Source organism: Oxyura jamaicensis, chromosome Z (genome assembly GCF_011077185.1).
Source record: "Oxyura jamaicensis isolate SHBP4307 breed ruddy duck chromosome Z, BPBGC_Ojam_1.0, whole genome shotgun sequence".
NCBI classification, from domain to species: domain Eukaryota; kingdom Metazoa; phylum Chordata; class Aves; order Anseriformes; family Anatidae; genus Oxyura; species Oxyura jamaicensis.
The window spans coordinates 24,615,470-24,635,838 of record NC_048926.1 but is presented as its reverse complement, the minus strand read 5'-3'; the positions used below and the strand labels follow the sequence as shown (position 1 = coordinate 24,635,838).

Below are 20,369 nucleotides of genomic sequence, written 5' to 3'. Positions count from 1 at the left end.
AAATGCCATAATTCTAAAAAATATATATATTCATACTTAGACTAAATGCTTATTTAATTGGTTAGAATAACAACAGCTGGCATTTACTGAATGAAATATATCATAGTTTCTTTGTTTAAAGTTTTTGAACCATGTGCAAAAGCCATTACAAACTCAAAAATGACAAAAGAAAGAATATGTTCTCTAAAACAAAATTCTAATTGGAAGCAGATGTCAAGTCCTATCACACACACAAGAGATAAATGAAGGCATGAATTATATCTCAAGGACATTTATAAAGATAGAATTGTAGAGATTGCAAACATCTGATGCTGAAATATTTACTGGTGGTATTACTGAGCATAACTGTTAAACTATGTAATCTGACTATCTCTTGTGTTTTAAAAGAAGAGAAAATATTCCATCACTACATATATATAAATGGCTGCATATGAATTGTGTACAGGCCTGCACGTGTGCATACGTATGCATGTGCATATTGTGTAAATAAACTAAATTCATGATTTTTGCAGAATTTACTCAATCTTTAAATTATAAATAGGCTGAAAATCACGTTAGCTGGCTCAATACCAGTTAATTTATGTCAGGGATTATTTATTAGGCATCTGCTTTCTTCCAAAATGGAAATCTCACATAAGGAACAGCTAAAGATTGGTTGAAACTGGTTTGTTCCAGTTCCACAGCAGATGTCGTTTGGGGGATGAGGGAGGAAGAGAGAATGTGGAGAGCCTTCTGATATATTCTTCTCTACTCATATTGCAACATGAGCCTAAAATATGAGCTCTGAATTATACCAGTCATGATCTGTAGTGGAATGAGGCAAGGCTGAGAAGAAGAATGAATGTTAGCTGAGGGAACATTTATAAAATATATTGGTTATACGGTATTAATTTCACATCCATAGCCAGAATGTTAAGCAACATGTGCTTCAAATGTTCATTTTGGCTGAACAGTTAGCCACGTATTGTTAGTTTAATATGTTATTTAAAAAAAAAAAGAAAAAAATAAAAGAAAAAAAAAAAAACTTAAAATTTCATAAGGGCTCGTTCTGATTTTTACAAATAGACTTTGAAAAGCAATTACTGAAAAACTCTGCCGAATGTCTACTTGATATATAAGTCAAAGAAAGACAACTACACTACAAAAAGAAATAAATAAATTACATCCGTGACACTTTGTACATATGATGTAGAGTCAATATTTTGGACTAATAAGTACCTACAAGTTTGAGGCCTAAATAAGAGGTCTAAATGCCAAAAGAAAACCCTGCCTCTCCATGCCATAATCTTGAATTGTTTCCAGACTAATAAATCCATCCTGTGTAACAAATGACACAAGTATCCTATTAGTAAGAGAGCTTGTGATTTTTTGTCTGAATGCTGTCCCATAATTCATGTCTAAAACCCATGAACTGTGAGTCCATATGCAATCTAAATATTGATATCTTTCATCTTCTAAGTGCTTGACTATGTGGTCTAAATAAAATTATTTTAATTTGGTTTCCTGGTCTGTGTCATTGCTTTCTTTCTAACAAGCATACTGAACTCCTTATCTAGTCCTCTTTTTCTCCAAAATGTTGTTACATTACACTACATTGACATCATGACAGCTCATGAGCATGCAGAGGACCTCAAGGTGAACTTTTCAGACCCCTGCTATTTTAGCAAGGCTGATAGCCATAGCAGGTGATCACATGTACGTGGGATGTATAGGATGAGAAAGCACACTTTTCAGTGTGTTTCACAGTCTTTACTGAAAACCATGAACAATCTAACACAGGGCTCTCTGCATTCCAGATATGGAAAGAAAGGTCACCTAATACATACCATTTTTCTGTCCAGAGTACAACCCTTTTATCCCATTCCCTCCAAACTGCTCTCTGTGCCAATCTTCTTTCTTCCCCACCCCTGCTTTTCCTGTACCTGCTTTTCATCTCATTCTCAAGCTCTTTTTCAATCACTATTCTACAATACTTTTTTATCTAGCTGTCTCTCTCCACGTGCAAGTCAGCTTTCCTCTTTTGTCAAATCCTGTCCCATCTGCCTTATCTTCTTTCCAATCCACTCACATCCACCTTTCCCTTGCTTGTCTGATAGTCTTCCATCCCCAGACAGCTCAGAAATCCTCAATTTTCCAGTTCCAGTTTCACCCACAACCAGTCAACAAATATCCTTTCTAATCTTTTTGTCCAGAAAAGCTCCAGTTCCTATAATGAAGCATGTCAGATCCTTTTTGGCTATCTCCCTCCACAGTGTCATCCCCACTGTTGCTATCACCACAGTCCTTCCCAGTCTGAGCTTCCTTATTCAGAAAGTCCTCTAGCACTTAAGCTCTCCACTTGCTGCCAGTGCTCCCAGACACCTCCCGGCATCTTTCCCAAGCATTTCACTCTCCCACTCTACTCCCCTTCCAGTCCAGCTCTCTCATATTTCCAGCTACCAGCCATGGTTATTCTACCACCATCAAGAACAGCACCTCTCTCACTCAACTTCTTCATTTTATCTGCCTTGCATTAGAGACGTGTTTTTTTTTGTTTGTTTGTTTTTGTTTTGTTGTTTGTTTGTTCATTTGTTTCCACTGCACATATGATGTAGAAAGGAATTAAAAGGATTATATATCCCTGCTATCATTTCGCTCATCCCATCTGAAGAAGGAAAACTCTTCTGGAGTCATCACACCTCCCAGATGAAACCTAATTATTCACTGGGATGGGATGTATGAAATCATATTTCAAAAACACAAGTACAATTCAGTTTGAGGCTGTCAGTGTCTGCAAAAATTTTATCCAAATGGTAAATATTCAGCAAATATTCAAGCAACTAAAACCAGAAAGTCTTCTGCTAGGAACCATTAGGCACACTCCACGTGGGAGGTGCCAAGGTACTGTGATTTTCTGTAATTAGTATAAAGCAGCATAAAAATAAGTGAAGTTTTGTTTGAATACTGCTTCCTAGACCTATCAACTCCTTTGGGAAAACAAAATCAAATCCTGTTGGAAAGATTTTTGAGGCAGAAACATCAGTTTAGCTTCTTTAACAAAATGAGGAATAAAATTGCATATGTAAATACAAGTTCCTTTGAGTTAGGAAATTTTTATTATGTGGAAAAATGTATTATTAAACAAAGTGTATGTTTAAATACTAATGAAATAACAAAAATCTGCTCTCTTTCAATGGTATGTGGAGAGTTAAATCTTAGAGAAGATAATACTGAAATAGGCAGAGTTATCTGCAAATCCTCATTCTCTGAAAAAAAAAAAAAAAAGGAAAAAAAAAAAAAAGGAAAAATAGTGAAGATATTTCTAGTTCATTTGTACATCCCGTATCCCTTCCTAAGTAGCTCTCATAATATTTTAGAGGACCACATTCACAGACAGTAACCTGTCTCTTCTACACCACTTACTGCAGACAAGTAAGGGTCTGTTCTGCTTCTGAAATCTAACAAGAAGACAGCCTAAGTAGTAGCTGCTGGAGACAAGCCAGAAAGTAATATTATTAATGCCTAGTCAAGGATATTTATCTGAAGAGGTAAATTTGCACAATCCTGTAAAGTAATAAGCACAGTGTATATTTTACCACAAAACAAATATTCAAAAACATATATTTATTCCTGTAAACCACACAAGTCTGCACAGATCCTCAGTGTCACCTAGTTTGTAAATCAGAATACTATACAACTGATGATGTTAAATCCTACCTGCAGTGTTCACAATTCTCTTTGCTTGAATTACTCCAAGCGGAGTTTCAACTTCCCATGTCCCGTCTGATCGGGGGTTCAAATTAGTCACTTGGACTGGGTAATTCAGGTGGGCACCATATTTTCTGGCTCCTGCAGCCAAGGCCATTGTGAGAGAATAGGGATCAATATGACCATCTCCAGGGTTATACAGGCCAGCTAAGACCTAAGTGGAGGTAAAATCACACAAAATGAATGAAACTAAAATTTATCAAAAGCAACTCATTTGTTTCAAAAATGCTTTATTTCTTGAATCTGATGTATTTCTGGAGTAAACCTTAAGGAGTCAAATCAAAACAAAATTTTGAAAACATAGCATGTTATAAAGGCTACAGCTAACCAACTTAACAGCGGTCCTAAAGAAGCAAAATTCCTCCGTTCTGAGATGTAGTTCAGAGTTTCCAGTTCTTTAATATTGTAGCATATAGTATTCACTAAAATGCACAAGTGATTTTAGTTTATATCTTTTTTGCATTGAAAAACAAGAATTTCTCATACCATTTATATAAATGGAACAGGATCTAAATACCTGGTAGACCAACATTTAAATGCAATGGAAGTTATGTTTCATAAAATTATTTATTTTACCATATCCATGTTCAGTAAGGGGAATAGCTCCTGTACTTTCTCAGGAGTAATTAGGTATTGTTCTGTTGGGTGCCAACCAGCTCGAGTCATTTGGTATTTGAATTCATCCACCCTAGTAGGGGTTGAAGCAATTCTGATGCTGCCAGGCTGATGAAACCCCACAGCCTAGAACAAAGAGGAGAAAATGAAATACTGTAAGAACTTTTACTTACATCCATAAATGCATGTTCCTATGCTATGTGAAGTCCACAGGAATTTTGCCATTAAAATGACTGGAAAAAGACTCAGTGTAAGTTAGGTGCCCTTGGAGGAGCAGGACTTAGATGAAAACTCCTAGAGTTAATTGGCTTCCCAAGTAAATACATGCTATCTTCAAAAGAATTGTAAAACGTTTTCATTTAACTTTTACTTTTATTAAGATCTGATTAATATTTGAATTTATGGACTCAATTTCAAACCTATAATCAGATACATCTGAAAATAAATACGTAACAATTTGTATTAAAGTTTATCACCTACATAATTTGCTATTGAGAAGCAGCAGAATAAATGTAACAGACGAAGCATCTCTACTGACAAAATGAATAACCCCCCTCCTTTTTTGTCTTTCTAATTAAGCAGAAATCCTTATACAGCTAAATACTGAATGCTCACTTTCAGGTATACATAATGTATTTTATCTTTTCTCTGTTCATTAACAGGACATTGTTAATGGCTGTATAAGGGCTGTATAAGTCTTTTAGCAGAACTCACAATGATAATTTGCTGCAGTATTTTATCTTGCTGTAGATAAGAGCAGCAGAATGAAGAAAAAAGCACTTTGTGACAATTATCAAGTTAGTACTGCAAGGATCACGGAGATTCCACTGCAGTCTGAAGCAAGCAGAGCATAGTAAATGAAATCTATGTGGCTGAATGTTGCCAGATAAGGAAGACAACTCCTGTGTTTCTCTGCATACCCATTCCCTAAGTCACTAAATAAAAACATGTCTCTGAATGGGATGGGAAGAATTACAGCAATCTTCTCAAGTACAGACCATCATATCATATGAAATTATAAGCAGACAAGTTTAAAGCAGGAATGTATCATAATCAATCCATTCATTCCAGATCCTTGATGCTATTTTAACTCCTAGAGCAAGATAAAGTTGCAGACTCTCAGTCTGCTGAGCTTCTGAGATGTCTGATGAAAACAATCTTCTTAAACTTTACAGAGATCTGAGAACCTATCTAAAACATTTACTGATTAAACACCAGGCTTCAGTATAGTTATGCAGGCAGAATAATGTATTTCAGTAAAAGGGGAGCCTTATAACCCTGAACAAACACATGCAACTTGTCAACTCTTTTGTGAGACTATTCATAAGATTGGTTTGAATTAATACTTAAAAAGTTAAGGAGATTACCTGCCCAGTCTCTTCTTCCAGCTTTTCATAGAGTTTGATGCTGTAAGCATGGATTTTCTTTAGGTTTATTCCAGGATGAAAGTAGGTAGTTAAACCAGCCTCAAATAAGAAATAAGAACAACACAGAAATACAATTAGAAACGGAGTGTTGTCTTTACCACCTTCCAACTGCCATTCAAAAGTGAACCATCAAGATACTCTAAAGAAAAGCAACACATGGATAGAGCCAAGTGCTACAAAAATCCTTTCCCTACTTATGGCATTCTTCTCTCTGCACATGTTTTTCCACCTGTCTTTTCTCATCAACTCTGTCAGCTCATGATACTCTTGCAGTTGTCCTCTCCTATGGTTTCCTTTCTTCCTTAAATTATGCAGTTGTCTGTTTCAAATCTTTTGGAAGTGACACACAACTTACTCTCCGATCAACTGCAGCCTCTGCGATTGTTGAAGTAGCTTAAGAAATTAGTGTATGAATTTTGCACATCATTTTACTAGGTTTGATTTTAGAAAGCTGATGAGCCCTTTCGGGTTCATGCAACTGTAAAATCAAGAAACTACTACAGCCTTTTCTGTATTTAAGGAAACTATTCACCTCACAACACTATAGACAGCTTCATCAATCTAATGGCATTCATAAGTGCACATATTTAGCACTTAAAGAAAGTTGAAGTCTTACAGACTTAATTTAAGAGTTTAAGTCTTACAGAAGTTAGGTTACATGTGTTTGTATCTCCAGAATTTGAGATCTCACTGAAGCTCTTCTTCAAAGTGAGATAACAGCACTGAAAAATTACATTAGATTTTCAAGCTAAGTAATTCATTGATTTAAATACTTTTATAGAGAGACAGTGCATACAAGTTTGCAGATTAAAAAAGAGCTTATTCATACCTAATGCTTGTTTTAATTAAGAACCCAACTTATATATAATAGCTCCATTTAGTTACATAGATATAATAGAACAAATGTACAGTACAAGATTTTTAAAAACAGTTAAAGGAGCTAGAAACCAGTGTTCACCTTTGAGTTGACTGCCATTGTGAGATAAAAACAGCAGAGAATCTAAAAGTGAAAAGTAACACACATAGTAGAATTTTGATAGTTTCCTTCTAAGTTGTCTAGTAAGCACATACATCAGCTACCCTTGATTTTCTCTTGTCAACTCAGCTCTGTGCAACAAATATGTAATTTCAAAGCCCTAACTTATAAAGCTAGTTTAATAACTTTATATATATGAACAACAAAAGTAAGATTTAGCGGTCTATAAATATAGGTTCTGATTCAATCTAGTTTAATTTTGTTGAGAATCTATTAAACATCACTCTTCTCTGTAATTAACAATACTCTTCTCTATAATTAACAACATATATTGTGTACATTACACATTCTAATTTTCTGAAATAATGGCCTGTTGTGGCTCATCTTTCTTGTTGCACCTTCACGTTTGAGACCCATTTTTTCCTTCAGATAAAATTAGCTTCAAATTGCACTTAGCAAGTTGTCAAAAAAAAAAAAAATCTAAATAATTCCTAAGTCACTCACTGCCTGAGATGACAAATACTCAGTCTCTTCAGAGTATGAGAAGTGTCTGGCATTAGTGACTACACAGCTTTATGCATGGTGTCAAAGTTTTTCCTACTTTTCTTCATGTGGATTTTATCTTCCTGATACCTTAAAGTTTATATACACTATCATAGCATACCAAATGAGATAAATGACATAGTTTTCATTTGTGATGGTATTTTATTCATAAATTTGGCTCTGGTTCCCTCAGTGTGTTTGGTATTATTCATTACCCAAATGTTTTAAGTTTAAAAGGTGGTCATGAAAATCTGAAGGAGAAAAAAATATCCACTGAGGGCTACAATAAATGCAAAGCAAGCATCTTGGATTCAGGATGTCCCTGAGATAGAAAAATATTCTGGAAAACTATTACTGGATTAATGAAGTCCCTGAGATAGATAAATAATCTAGAAAAAAATATTGTTTGTCCTTTTCTTTTTATCATATTATATCATCATCATATCATCCAGAGACTGGATATTTGACTGTGTGTGCATTTGACCTCATTTGTTACATGTGGTTTTATGCTGTACACATGCTATAACACACGCTATAACACTTGTACTTTATTTTCCTCAAACTAAAGCCCAAGGCTGCTTCAGTAAAGAATTTGTAATTAAAAGTTGCTTGTTTCCTTAAAAAAAATAAGTCCTAAAGGCCTTTTTACTATGTATAGAGAATAAAGAAATAAATTAGGCATTGAAGTGTTCACATTTCTTCAGCCATTTACAATGATCTATGGGTAATTCATTCACTTGTGCCTGGAAATCGTGCCATCACATATTATTTCTACTGTCCTCTTTCATGTATGTAAACATTTTCTGGTTGGTCTTTTGTTATTTTTTCAAATGTAGCAATACATTTTCCAGATGTAAGGAAATTCCATTTAGCGGCCACTGTTAGTGAAGTCATCTTAACCAAATGAAGCATAAATCACCTGCAAGTTGGCTATAAAACCATATAAATGCAAGTGCATTTAATTGCAATAATTAAATCAAATCTCGGACATTTTTTAAATAAAGAAAAAAAAATCTAAACACATTTAGTCCAATTTGGCTTCTCATGAAGAATATTTTTGATTTCAGAAGTGTAATTAGGAGACAAATATAACCCGACTGGACTATATCAAAATTAAAGTAATAGAAACACAGAATAATTTAGACTGAATGGTGACCTCTTGAGGTCTGTATTTATGCTCATGCTTTAAGCAGGGTCAGCTACGAGATCAAATCAGGTTGCCTAGGTTTTTCTCCAGTCTGGAAAATCTCCAAGGACAGTGACTGCACTATCTCTATGGACTAATATTCCGATACTTTGCATTTGTCCTTGTTAAATTTCATGAAGTTTTTCTCATTCCATCCCTCCAGTCTGTCCAGGTCCCTCAACATGGCAACCTTGCCGTCTGCTTCACTGACTGGTTCCCACAGTTTGGTGTCAACTGCAAACTTGACAAGCATGCACTTTGTCACCTTCTCCAGGTTATTGATAAGGCTATTAAACAAGATGGGTTCAAGGACAGACTCCTGTGACACTCCACGTTTCCAGCATTTGGATGGGGTATGATCTATTAACCACTACTCTCTGATCCCAACCATCCAAGCAGATATATATATATTTTTTTACCTATCTAGCTGTCTCAACATACAGACCATAACATCTTCAGCTGAATACTTGAATATTATGGGAGACAGTGTCTCAAGTCTTGCTGAAATTCAGGTAAGTGACATCAGCTGCTCTCCCCTTGTCCACAGATTCAATAATTTTAACATAGAAAGCAACTGGTTTTGGTCAGATATATTTTATCCTTGACAAATCTATACCAACTGTTCCAAATTACTTTATGAGATCAGACATCATCTGAAACTCACTCCATGATTTTTCCAAGAACCAAAGAAAAGCTAGCTGGCTTTTAGCTCCACTGATCATTCCTTTGGCTTTTTATCAAGATGGATACTCCCCCAGTTCCACAATATTTCAAAAATGATACAACAGCAGCCTTGCAATGCCATCAGCAGGATTCTTGGATTCAGTCCATCTGCTCCCATGTATTTGTGAGTCAAGTTCTCCCAGTAATCCCTGACTTGATGATACTCCTCCACTGCTGGTAGTTCCTCTGCTCCTTAAACTGTGTGTCTAAGCACAGAGCTGTGTGAAACTTTGTCAGTGAAAATTGGCAAAGAAGGCATTGACTACTTTAGCCTCATCAGTTTCCACTGTGGTGAATCACCCACATCATTCAGCAGCAGTCCCACATTTTCCTTGGTCAGCATTTTACTGCTAATGTAGCAGTAGAAGGCCTTGTTGGCTTATTGTTCCTTGTGAGTCTTAACTCCAGTTGGGCTTTAGTTATTCTAACATCCCCTTTGCATGCCCATGCAGTTTTTCTAAATTACCTCTTCGCAGCTTCTTCCTGCTTTCAATTCCTGTAACTCTGCCATGAGCTTTCTGTTTAGCCTAGATAGCCTCCCAGGACATCCAGCTCTTGAACTGAATTTCAGGGTGGACCGATCTTGTATATGAAGAAGATTTGCCCTTGGTTTTGTTCTATTTTTATAAGATAGATTTTGTTGTTTTATATGAACATGAGTTGCAAAAATAATTTTCTGTAGAATGGCCACTATGCTATGAAAATTGACAAAGACATTAATGCATTTTTATAGATGATTTTTTTATATATTTAGAAATTTTCATGTGTTCTTTTCCTTCTATTCCAATCTGTTTCAGATTTTACGTTTACTTTACCATTAAACTTGCTTTCTGGAGGAGATGGCATTCACATTGATACTACCTACATTCACTCTTATTTCAAGTTTGACTGAGCCTTAACAAGTTTTTATTTGTCTTGTGCTGTGATTTATTAACCATCAGCAGCAAAATCAACTGAATGTTGCGTGAAACAGTATTACTTAATAATGATACATTTCACATTTTCTTAGAAAACACCTTGTCGAAAAATAACTACACAAAAAAATCTATTTGCTGAGTGAGTTATATATGCATTGTTCAGTCCTTAGAACGTCAGTGAGATTGCAAATGATTTGACTCACAATATACTAGAACCCTGAAAGTTCATAAAGTCTAAGTCCTGACCTAGTTTACATACATATAATAATCATTACTTTGTCATGGTTAGATGGCATAAAAAATGAGCAGCGCTTACTCTCTTATTTATTTTTCATTATTCTCATAGCTAATAAAAATGTGCATGGTTTCTGTCCTGGTTTCATTTCAATAAAATGAGAGTCAGACAAATTTATCTCAGACCTCAGAAGTGGAAGTTTTAACAGCAACACTAGCAGGAGTATGATCTATATGAAATGTGATTCTGAGTGCTGGCAGGACTTACTTACTGGACTGTGAAAGAGGGAAAATCTGGTACAGTACAGCACTATCTGAACCAGGCTTTCTCAATTTTTGTGGCCACAGGCAATATGCTATGTGCCATATGACATGCTAACTATACATGTAATTTTCATCTATACCTAGTATTATATCCCTGGGAAGAGACTACTGATAAATGCACAGTACCTAATGCAATACAGAATTGACAGTAACAATTCTGATCTTTTTCATAATGTGAAACAGACAACAATTTTTTTCATCTTTAGACACGGCACTCTAGTATGGAATTCAATTAAGAGCATTAGCATACCATATATTTTAATTAGTAGTTATTAATTGTTAACCTGTCTCATAACTAGGTGTCTTTCTTTGTTCATTACCCCAAACTGTTGCAGCAGGTACTACAAGGGAGCCCTCTGAGAAGCCTGGTGCAGGCATCTTCTCTACTGTGGTCCCTCCCTGCCTTTATAACAGAGTTCCTCTCCCAGTGCTCCGTTATTGCGTTCCCTAAAAATGAACGGGCAAAAATACTGAAAGAGAGGTTGCTTTTACATAGTTAGGAGCAATAAGCTAGAGTGAGAGGGCATATGAACAAAACATTAGAAACCAATTTCCCCCATTCATGATTTTTTTTTCTTATCCGATGATTTTGATTATTTTTACACATACATCATTCTGTATGTGTATCGGGTAGATAGGACTCAGTCTGTGACTCTCTTTTATGCTTAAGTCAAATAATTTCTCTGAACGTTTCATAATTATGATTCATTACACAAGATCTATGATCTGATACTTACTATATACCATGTTGTTTTCTGAACTGCAACAGCTGAGGTATGATTGTCTAAAAGAAGTGTAATTACTTATTTTGTTTTTCCTAACTTGTTACAGTGTGTTTTCTCCTGTTTTCTTTGTTGAAAAGCAACTAAAATGAAATATAAACATACATTTCAGGCAGGTTGTTTGTTTTTAAATATTTTTTACTAACATCCTCTTTTAAGGCTCCAAACCCACAGAGCAGCTGCCCTATAATATTTCAAACTTGAGGCTTTCTCCTCTAGGAAGAGTGTGAGAATATAAATGGAATACCATGCGAGTCATCCTCCTTTCTTTGTTCCTAAAAGTCACTCGGATATTCTAGTTGTAAGCACTGCATAAATGCTCTATTGTATTAACAGAGTAGTCCCAGAGACAGCAAGCTTTTGCTTTTATATGCACTTTTATTACTACACACAGGGATAGCTTTCTCCTAACTCCATGTGAGTGTAGCTGGAAATGAATGGAAAAAGCACCTATTATTGTGGCAAGCTTTATTTTATTTCATTACACTACCTACTCCAGACATTGACACATACAAAATATGTAGTTACATACATGAATGCTATGCACCACTATGTCCATGTGATTAGCATTATTATAGGAGGTGTCCCCATCTGTCATTATTACCTGTATGTCTTTTTAGTTCTTTTCTTTAGACTACAGCAAACAGTTGGCCTTACAAAACAGCAGTGTACAATTGTCAGCTTTGGTCCTCCAAGATTTTGTGCAGTGTCAGTAATGGTAGGAAAGAAAGCTCTTGTCTCTAGTAAGAATCAGTTTTTGAGACGTGATGTTCTCTGAGAACTGGACACTGATGCTGGTTCTTAATCATCTCTCTTTCAGGATAGCACATGAATAAAATCAGTTAAGGATAAAATAATGCAAAATTTCACCTTTTTTTTTTTTTTTTTTTTTTTTTTGCGTGGTATTATAACCACTCCCAGTGATAAAGCCTGCAGTATAAACTAGATTACTTATGACATAAAAACTTGTTTTTAAATAATCCAAATTGAACTAAAGATTAAAGTCTAAGTCCACTTATCTGCCAAAAAGATGTAATAGTATTAACAGTTATCTTCCAGTAATTTCAAAATATTATATTTGTCCTAACTTCTACAAATGAGGAAATTATACTATCGACAGCTGAACCAGCTTTTCAAAAGTCACACAGCAGATCTATACAGAGCTCAGTGATTAAGTTTGCATCTAGGAAATTACCAAGACAATCTCTGGAAAGCCAGGGAATATAAGAGTAATGAAACTTCCACCACTGTTAAATAAACTGTTGTTAATCTGAGAGATTAACAAAATGTTCCTTACTGCATGCCAAGTAGATCCTGCAGTGAGCTCAGATTTTTCCAGCAGAATGACATCCTTCAAGCCAGCCTTAGCCAAGTGATAGGCTAGGCTCACACCAACGCAGCCACCTCCAATGATCACTGTGTCCGCTCTGTCTTTCCCCAAGGAAGGAGATGGATTTTCTTTCCTGGGGAAAAAAATAATAATAATAACAATTAAAGACAGATTCAGAAAGGCAGTTACACATTTGTCCATCTTCATTGTTTTCAGCTCCAGTCATTACGTAACTTGGTCCCTGCCTGGGAGTCTAACTTAGAAAGTAACCTGTTCATTCCTATCTTCTTTTAAAGTAAACACTCCTAAAGGGTTTTTTACATACACAGGACTAATACAAACTGCAAAGCAAGTTTGTTTCTGCTCACAGCTTTAAATCTTTGCTATTTGTCCCATTTACTCTTATATGTAATCTATTTTCAAACGAGAACCTGTGCCCCTGAAACAATGCCAAAATCTGACTTTTCAGGTGTGAGTGTAACACAACACTGTCTTTTAAGAATGACTATTTAGTTAACACGCTTTTAAAGTGATATGTCAGCGATCACCAACAGTGAAAATTAATATTTATTTTCAATAAATATTTTTCTGTATATCTTAACGTGTTCTACTTTGCTGAAGTCAGAGTATTATGGAGACAGGTTTTTCTCAATGGCTTGCTCACACCTGCTACAACGCGGTTTCACCACTACTGTAAGCCAGCACACCTCAGAGCTGTTACACCGGGCAGCCCACCCGCTTCCATCTTGTGAGACCCCTCCTCGGCCGTCCCTTCTGCAGGGCGCCGAGCAGCAGGCCAAGATCAGGAAATGTACCAGGATAAATCGCCAAATTAAAACTGGCTTTTTTTTTTTTTTTTTTTTTTTTTTTTTTTTTTTCATGAGCGGGGCAATGTCAGACCTTTTACTGCAGCAGAATACTGTGAAACTACAGTACCTGTCCTTTCGGGACAGTTAATCAACACTCATTTAATTTTATCTCCCCCCTCCTTGTAGGCAGCTTTTTGCTGTTTGCTTTCTCAGCTTCTCCGGCAGAAAGCGATAATGTGTAACTAACTGATCTTTCACCCGTCTGCGCTCAGAACTCCGAGCTGCTAGCTGCATGCATGACGATGCACATGGCAAAATGGCATTTTAAGTACAAACTCACCCGCCCTGGGCGCCCGCGCCGCAGCCGAGGGGCCGGGGGGCGGCCGCGGGCAGGGGGCAGCGGTGGCGGCGCGGGGTCGGCAGGCGCCGCAGGGCCGCCCGCAGCAGCGTGCCCATCCCGCACACGGTTCGCCCGCAACACGGGGCCGGCACGCAGCCGGCTCTGCGCCCCCCGCCGAGGACGGCCCCTGAGGAGGAGGAGGAGGAGGAGGAAGGCGCCGGACCGCCCCCCTGGTCGCGGAGCCGGCTGCCCCCGCCGGGACTGGGGGCAGAGGACGGGGTGGGGGGGGAGCGCCCCGAGGGGTCAGGGGCCGGGCAGGGCAGGGACGGGACGGGGGTGTCACCCGCAGCGCTGCCCACCTCCTGCCCGGGCTATAAGAGGGCGGGCGGCTCGCGGAGGGCATCCCCTGCTCCGTGCCGAGCCGTCGGACAGACTCGGGCAGCCGGCGTCCCCGGGCGAGCAAGATGCTGCCGATCGCCAAGAGCCTGAAACAGGGCAAGAGGGTAACTCCCCGCCTCCCCCGGACCCCTGCTCCCTCCCTGCACCCCTTCTGCTCCCCCATTTAATATTTTTAATTTTGCAGACTGTGCTGCAAAAATCACCGCTGCTGCCATCCCCTGCTGGAGTGGCTCGGTGTGCCTGTGGGTAGGGGCATACCCTGGGAACCTACCTCGTGGCATGGTGTGCATATATACCTTCATAGTATACCTATATGGTATACTTACACACCTATATGGCATATCTATATACCTATATAGGAGCTATATCTGTTCACCATCGGAGCCCTGAAAGCGTTTGGACGCTGCTATAAGGTGGACGGATAAGTTGGGTTGGAGTTAATGCTGTGGCATCTCCCTGGCATCTTGGTTTCTCCGAATGCCTAGCCACCAAAGTGCAGGAGCTTTTTGCTATATAGTGTTTGATATGTAAACTAACCTGTGCTTGCAACACATTAAAACTGTGAATGTTGTGAGCGTAAGCCTTCATTGCATGGGGTTTCTGTCTCCAGCATCCTGCCAATGCTATTTAAAAGCCGCAAATTGCCCTTTCCTTGATTTATATGGCTGAATACCAACAGCGTTTGAAATATGAGTGCAGTGTCCAATATATGCATGCCCTTTGCACTCTCATTTAGCTGAAGATAAGCCGATATTAGAAGTTATTCAGACATCAGCCATTCTGCCTGTTAAGACAAAATTTTGAGTATTGTCTAAGTCAAATTCTGGCATGCACCGCTACTGCTACCCAGGAATCACATATTCTGTGGAATCACATATTCTGCCCTCCTCTCAGAAGGACAGTGTTATCATTAATACAACACAACTGGTTTTATTCTTTTTTATATTTAACATACAAGTCAGAGAACAGGCCATGGGAAGAAGGCTCAGCTTTGGGCCTTTCACATAGATCAGTTGTAGCTGGAGGACTCACTGAAGATCTGAACAGCCATTTCAAGCTGCATGTTTCTCTCCACTGACAGAAAGATAGGACATTGGTAGAGCAAGAAGGCTTTACACCTGCATGGTTTGGTTACATTCCTAAAGCTGGCTGGGAGGGTGTCTTCTTGTCCTCTTTCCATGCATAGATAGATGTATGAACTATGTGGCGCAATTTCATTCATGGTAGCTGAAGTGAAGCAGTGAAAAGGTGGCTCAAAAGCTTTGGTTAGCATTTTACAGATACCTTTTTTCATGTTATTTAATATCAGATTTGTGCATTACGGATTGTCTGATCATATAATTTTGGTCTGGATTGGGCTTGAGCACACAATTGTGGCTCTGCTGTACAGGACAAACAGAGCTGTTGCCGAACTTATGCCAGCTATATGTTGGTTGAGCCAATGGTATTTTATCCAGTGTGGATAAGTAAAAATGGTTTGAAGAGATGATATCAGATCTATAATAAGCTGTCTCAATACAGGAATTATATAATTGCAGAATTTGAACTGGGAAAAAAAAAAAAAAAAGACATTTGTATTAAGTACTTTGTGCTTTTTATTTATGTCACCTTTTATCTGCTATTAGATGCTCTTACGCTAGGTTTAATATATTGCACTGCATTATATATTAAGATATCATGTACTGTTATATCATGGCTTACATTGCTTCTATGTTTTTTTTTTTAAAAAAAAGGAAGATTATTTACAGTGTAGTTTAAAAAAGCTAGAACTGGGAGGGAAAGTTGCCATTAAATCTTAGAAGTGACTTGTTAAAAAAAAAATCCCTGTTAGTTGCACTGCATTGAAATATAATATCCATATATTATGTCAACATGTATCTACTACTTAATCTTCAGTTAACAAGCAATGACTGAAGTTTCTTGTATGTTCAAGATTTTCCCCTCCACACTCCTGCATGCACTCTGCATACTAAACTTCTGAAGCCTGCTTTGTCTGTTGTTCCTTGGCAAGCAGAGGAAGGAAAGACTCAGTCATTGGTCCCTCAGCTGCTATTCTCTGGCTCTATTTGAGGCATTCTGTTACGACTGCAAATTAGTTAATTGCAAGCACAATTTCTACAAAGCCTCTGGACACTTACACGTACAAGAGAGTTGCCCTCTATTGAGGAATGACTGGTAGACTCACTGAAAATTACTGATTTTTGTGGATTCAGTATTGCAGGTTGAGTTTGCCTGGGTCCAGCTGAAACGACGAGAAAAGCTTATGTACTTGAAGCTGTAGAATTAATCAGGTCACTATTTTGGCAAGTCCAAAACATGCAATAGAATGGGAAGCAAAATCTGCAAGCCAACACTTGGCCAGGCTAGTATGCCTGCACTGCAGCCCCATACCTTTGTTGCCATGTCAGCACCAAAGCATGAGTCAAAAATGTTGACCCTCTCAGCCAGTCTTTGTAGCCCCAGGGCAGCCAAACACGGCAATGCTCGGTACCGGATCGGGCAGAGGTGGCATGGTGCTCCTTGCTGGAAAGGTGTACCTCATCCCTCCTAAAGGGCCGTGGTGCTGAGAAGTCATAGATGTTTCTTTCCTGTATATACATGATGAGATAAATGAATCAATGGAGGAGAAATTATCAAGAAAGATAATATAATAAAGGTTGGGAGCTATCTGTTTAAAAAAACATCCTCTTGGTGCACAAGCTACACTCAGCTCTATGTCCATAAGGTTCTTCTTTGTCCTACTCCCTCAGATTTCATTTAAGACTTCTTGGAAAATTTGAATGAGCCAATGAAGCAATGAATGGAAAAGAAAAATAATATATATTATGTACAACCAATCTATATTTTTCTCGTGTTTTTCATTCTACAACAACAAAAAGACTTGCCTTGTGTTAGGGTCGTTTTCAAGGTAGAAACAAGGTTAATCACAAGGTGTTGTAAGGTTTGGCATCTTAAATTTTTTCTGGGCTGTGCAAAACAAGCAGGATTTTCTTTCATTTTCTAAGTCTAGGTAAGCAAACACTGGCCAGTGAAAACAACCTGTCAGAAAATGGAGGCATTTTGAGGTGTCTTATTTGCCTGGAAAATGTTACATGCTTACTGTTTTATGATGCCTGTTGTGTCATCTTCTGTCATGAGCTACTTGTGCTGAGGTTCTGTCAAGATGGCATTTGTAGCTAAAGAGAAAAAGAGCTGATACTTGTGTTTTATTTTTAATTTTCATATATATTTCAAAGGAGAACTTGAGACTGGTTTATATTCATAGAGATGAAACCGAACCATTGCCTTCTAGCTCTGGGGACTATGCCTCTAGAATACAATAAAACTGACTAATGAGAAGTCTTAAGTAATACATATCCATATATTAAAGCCCGATGTTCTTATAAAAGAGACCGTCTACCATTTTTTTCAAGAGAACTTCAAGAAGTGAATGGATTACTTTTTATTACTATGGTAAAGGGCTTTCTGGTAGCCCACAGATAATTATATTTTCTTTGTAAATATGGGAAATGACAATGAAGTCATGGAAGCTCATGAAATGGAAGAGCTGTAATTATTAATCTTTTCTCCTGCTTTCTTCAGAGTATTCTAGAGCGCTTGGATTCTGGAGAAGTTGTGATTGGAGATGGAGGATTTGTCTTTGCCCTTGAAAAGAGGGGATATGTAAAAGCTGGGCCTTGGACTCCTGAAGCAACAGTAGAACACCCAGAAGCAGGTTAGTTTACTGGGAAATGGTAATCCTATAATGAAAGCAAAATGGTTGGATAAGTAATAATTATATAGGGATTTGTAGCAGGTTTTAAGTATGGCTTGACAATGTGGAATTAACACTGTTAAGAATAGCCTAAGAATGCATATACCAGAAAATCATTTTACCCCATAATCTGTCTCTAATATTGTCCAGAAGTGGTTGGCAAGGGACCAGTGAGTAGTGCAAACATAGTGATACCTCTCTAGAATGTGCTCTGTCTTCAATAACTTGCAGCCCAGAGACTTTTTGACACAGAAGTCGTATCTTTGTGTTCAATAACATTCACTGATTGCTCTTTCGTGGACTTGTCCTGTCTGCTGTCTGTCCTACAGCTGATATCAAATTTATCATTCACAACATCTTGTCATAAGGAATTAGGCAGGTAAGTATATGATTGTCTTCTGACCATTCTAGGATTTTTATATTGTTACAAGCAAATATAGTTTGTTTATTAATTCTTTCTGGAAAAATGGTAGCTTCAAATAAGAAATAGAATGAGAAAGGAGTGTTTAATGTATTTGCCTCCACTATGAAAACAGGAATGATAAACCTCATAAGAACCTAACCATTCTAATAAAGCAGCATCATTTTCTGTGTCTACACTGTTTAATGGAATAACTCTTTACAGTGGAGGAGAACAAAACAAGCTTGTTGTGTTCAGAAGAGTACTTTGTCTCCGTTTTCTGTACTTGTGAGAGTTTCTGTATGGAAACAACTTTGTGATTTTGCTTTACAAAACTGAATTGTTGGTTTCTAACAATACTGGTTACCTTTCCTGGACCACTCTTAGTTCTAATTACCACATCTGATAAACAGGGCATAAATTACAAAGCTATTCAATCTGGGAAGGGTCTATTGGCTATGAGCTAATGGCAACTGGCTTAGCCTGGACAGTTGTCCTACTAATTGCTTGCCTTGCTGAGATTCTGCTTAATGCTGGAAATGAGTTCTTGTTGTCAGACACTGCTTCAAAGGATGAGACATGCTTTCAGTTAAATTTTGTTATTTGGCTTTCTTTGACATGTTTTATATGAGGAAAACTTCTAGATGAATTCAATATGCTAGATGAGCAAACAGATTTGCTTTAAATAGCTGACTAGTTGCCATTGATTAGAGACCAGCCACCTAATAATTGCTGCTGATTTGCTTGTAACTATTTATAGAATATATTGACTATGTCTGTAAGGCACTTATAACATTTTAATAAACTTCTTATAGGCTATTTATAAATATACCCTTAACTGGAAATGTGTTGATTTCTTTTAGTGCAGTGTGCTGTCTCCTCTCCATTACTGCTTTTTGCTCCTGCATGTTCAAGAGTCATGTTTCTTTGAAAGCAGGTGTGAAGAACACAAGGAACAACTGGCTAGGCCAGCTGGTACAAAATCCATACAACTACCAGGCCTTCTTCTCTTTGTAAGGAGAGAGGAAAAAGGAGGGAGGTTCTTAGAATTCAACAAGGCATGCAAAGCAAACAAACAAACAAACAAAAAAACATAAGAGAGGAGAAGTTCTGCAAGACTGACAAGTTCAGAAACGAGATCTAAATATTTGTTCTGAGCCATAACAGTTATCAGAGCTACTGCTGTGCACAGGGCATACACAATTATTGCCCCCATCTCCTGTTAGATTAATTTTTTTTTGCTAAATTTCCAACTCATGGTGAATTGAAATGAAAACTCAGTGTTCTATGCCTGACTCCTAAAATGTATCAAATTATTAATAATTATTTGGCCTTACATGTGGCTGTTATCCTCATTTCTCAAATAGTGGCAGAAAATACAGCTTCAGTAACATGCTAGAAGTCATGCAAGAAGTAAATTACAGTTGTTTTTTGTTTTGTTTTGTTTTGTTTTTGATAGTGTCATGCACACTCTTGTTGACTTTGTAATAATGACAATGTATACTAGCAACAAATGTTTGCCTGAGATTGAATGAGATTCAAGCTGATACTTTACTTTTAAGGACGTTCTTTCTCTCCAAATGTGAACAGCAGACTCCCAAATGGATCTACATAACTGATAGTCTGGGATATCAAATTTCTTATTTATATGTGTTAGGTTGTTTCATTTACTTGCCTATGTCACTGTCTTTGTTCACACAAATCCCAGGCCTTTTCTAGGAATGCAACAACTTTATTTAAAGACCACACTAACACTGTAGATAAATAAAACTGATTTATTATGGAAATGTCATAAAGCTTTGTGAAAGTATATGTCGCAAATGAGTCGACAGATACTTTCCCAAACCTTTAGGAGGGGGGAGG

General features: G+C 37.6%; 2 protein-coding genes across 2 annotated transcripts in view; one reads left to right on the top strand and one right to left on the bottom strand.

The window, feature by feature from the left end:
- The window catches only part of DMGDH (dimethylglycine dehydrogenase), a 45,795-nt gene extending 31,603 nt beyond the window's left edge, over window positions 1–14,192 (bottom strand). Inside the window, exons 1-5 of the mRNA XM_035309206.1 lie at window positions 13,954–14,192; window positions 12,772–12,937; window positions 5,730–5,828; window positions 4,324–4,488; window positions 3,697–3,901 (exon numbers count right to left, since the gene is read on the bottom strand). Of these exons, the coding sequence (XP_035165097.1) occupies window positions 3,697–3,901; window positions 4,324–4,488; window positions 5,730–5,828; window positions 12,772–12,937; window positions 13,954–14,069 (751 nt within the window). The 5' untranslated portion in view covers window positions 14,070–14,192. The remainder of the gene's footprint in view (window positions 1–3,696; window positions 3,902–4,323; window positions 4,489–5,729; window positions 5,829–12,771; window positions 12,938–13,953) is intronic.
- Window positions 14,193–14,303: 111 nt separating this feature from the next.
- Window positions 14,304–20,369, top strand: part of LOC118155754 (betaine--homocysteine S-methyltransferase 1) — a 17,916-nt gene continuing 11,850 nt past the window's right edge. Inside the window, exons 1-2 of the mRNA XM_035309208.1 lie at window positions 14,304–14,456; window positions 17,935–18,067. Coding sequence (XP_035165099.1) covers window positions 14,418–14,456; window positions 17,935–18,067 — 172 coding nt within the window. The 5' untranslated portion in view covers window positions 14,304–14,417. The remainder of the gene's footprint in view (window positions 14,457–17,934; window positions 18,068–20,369) is intronic.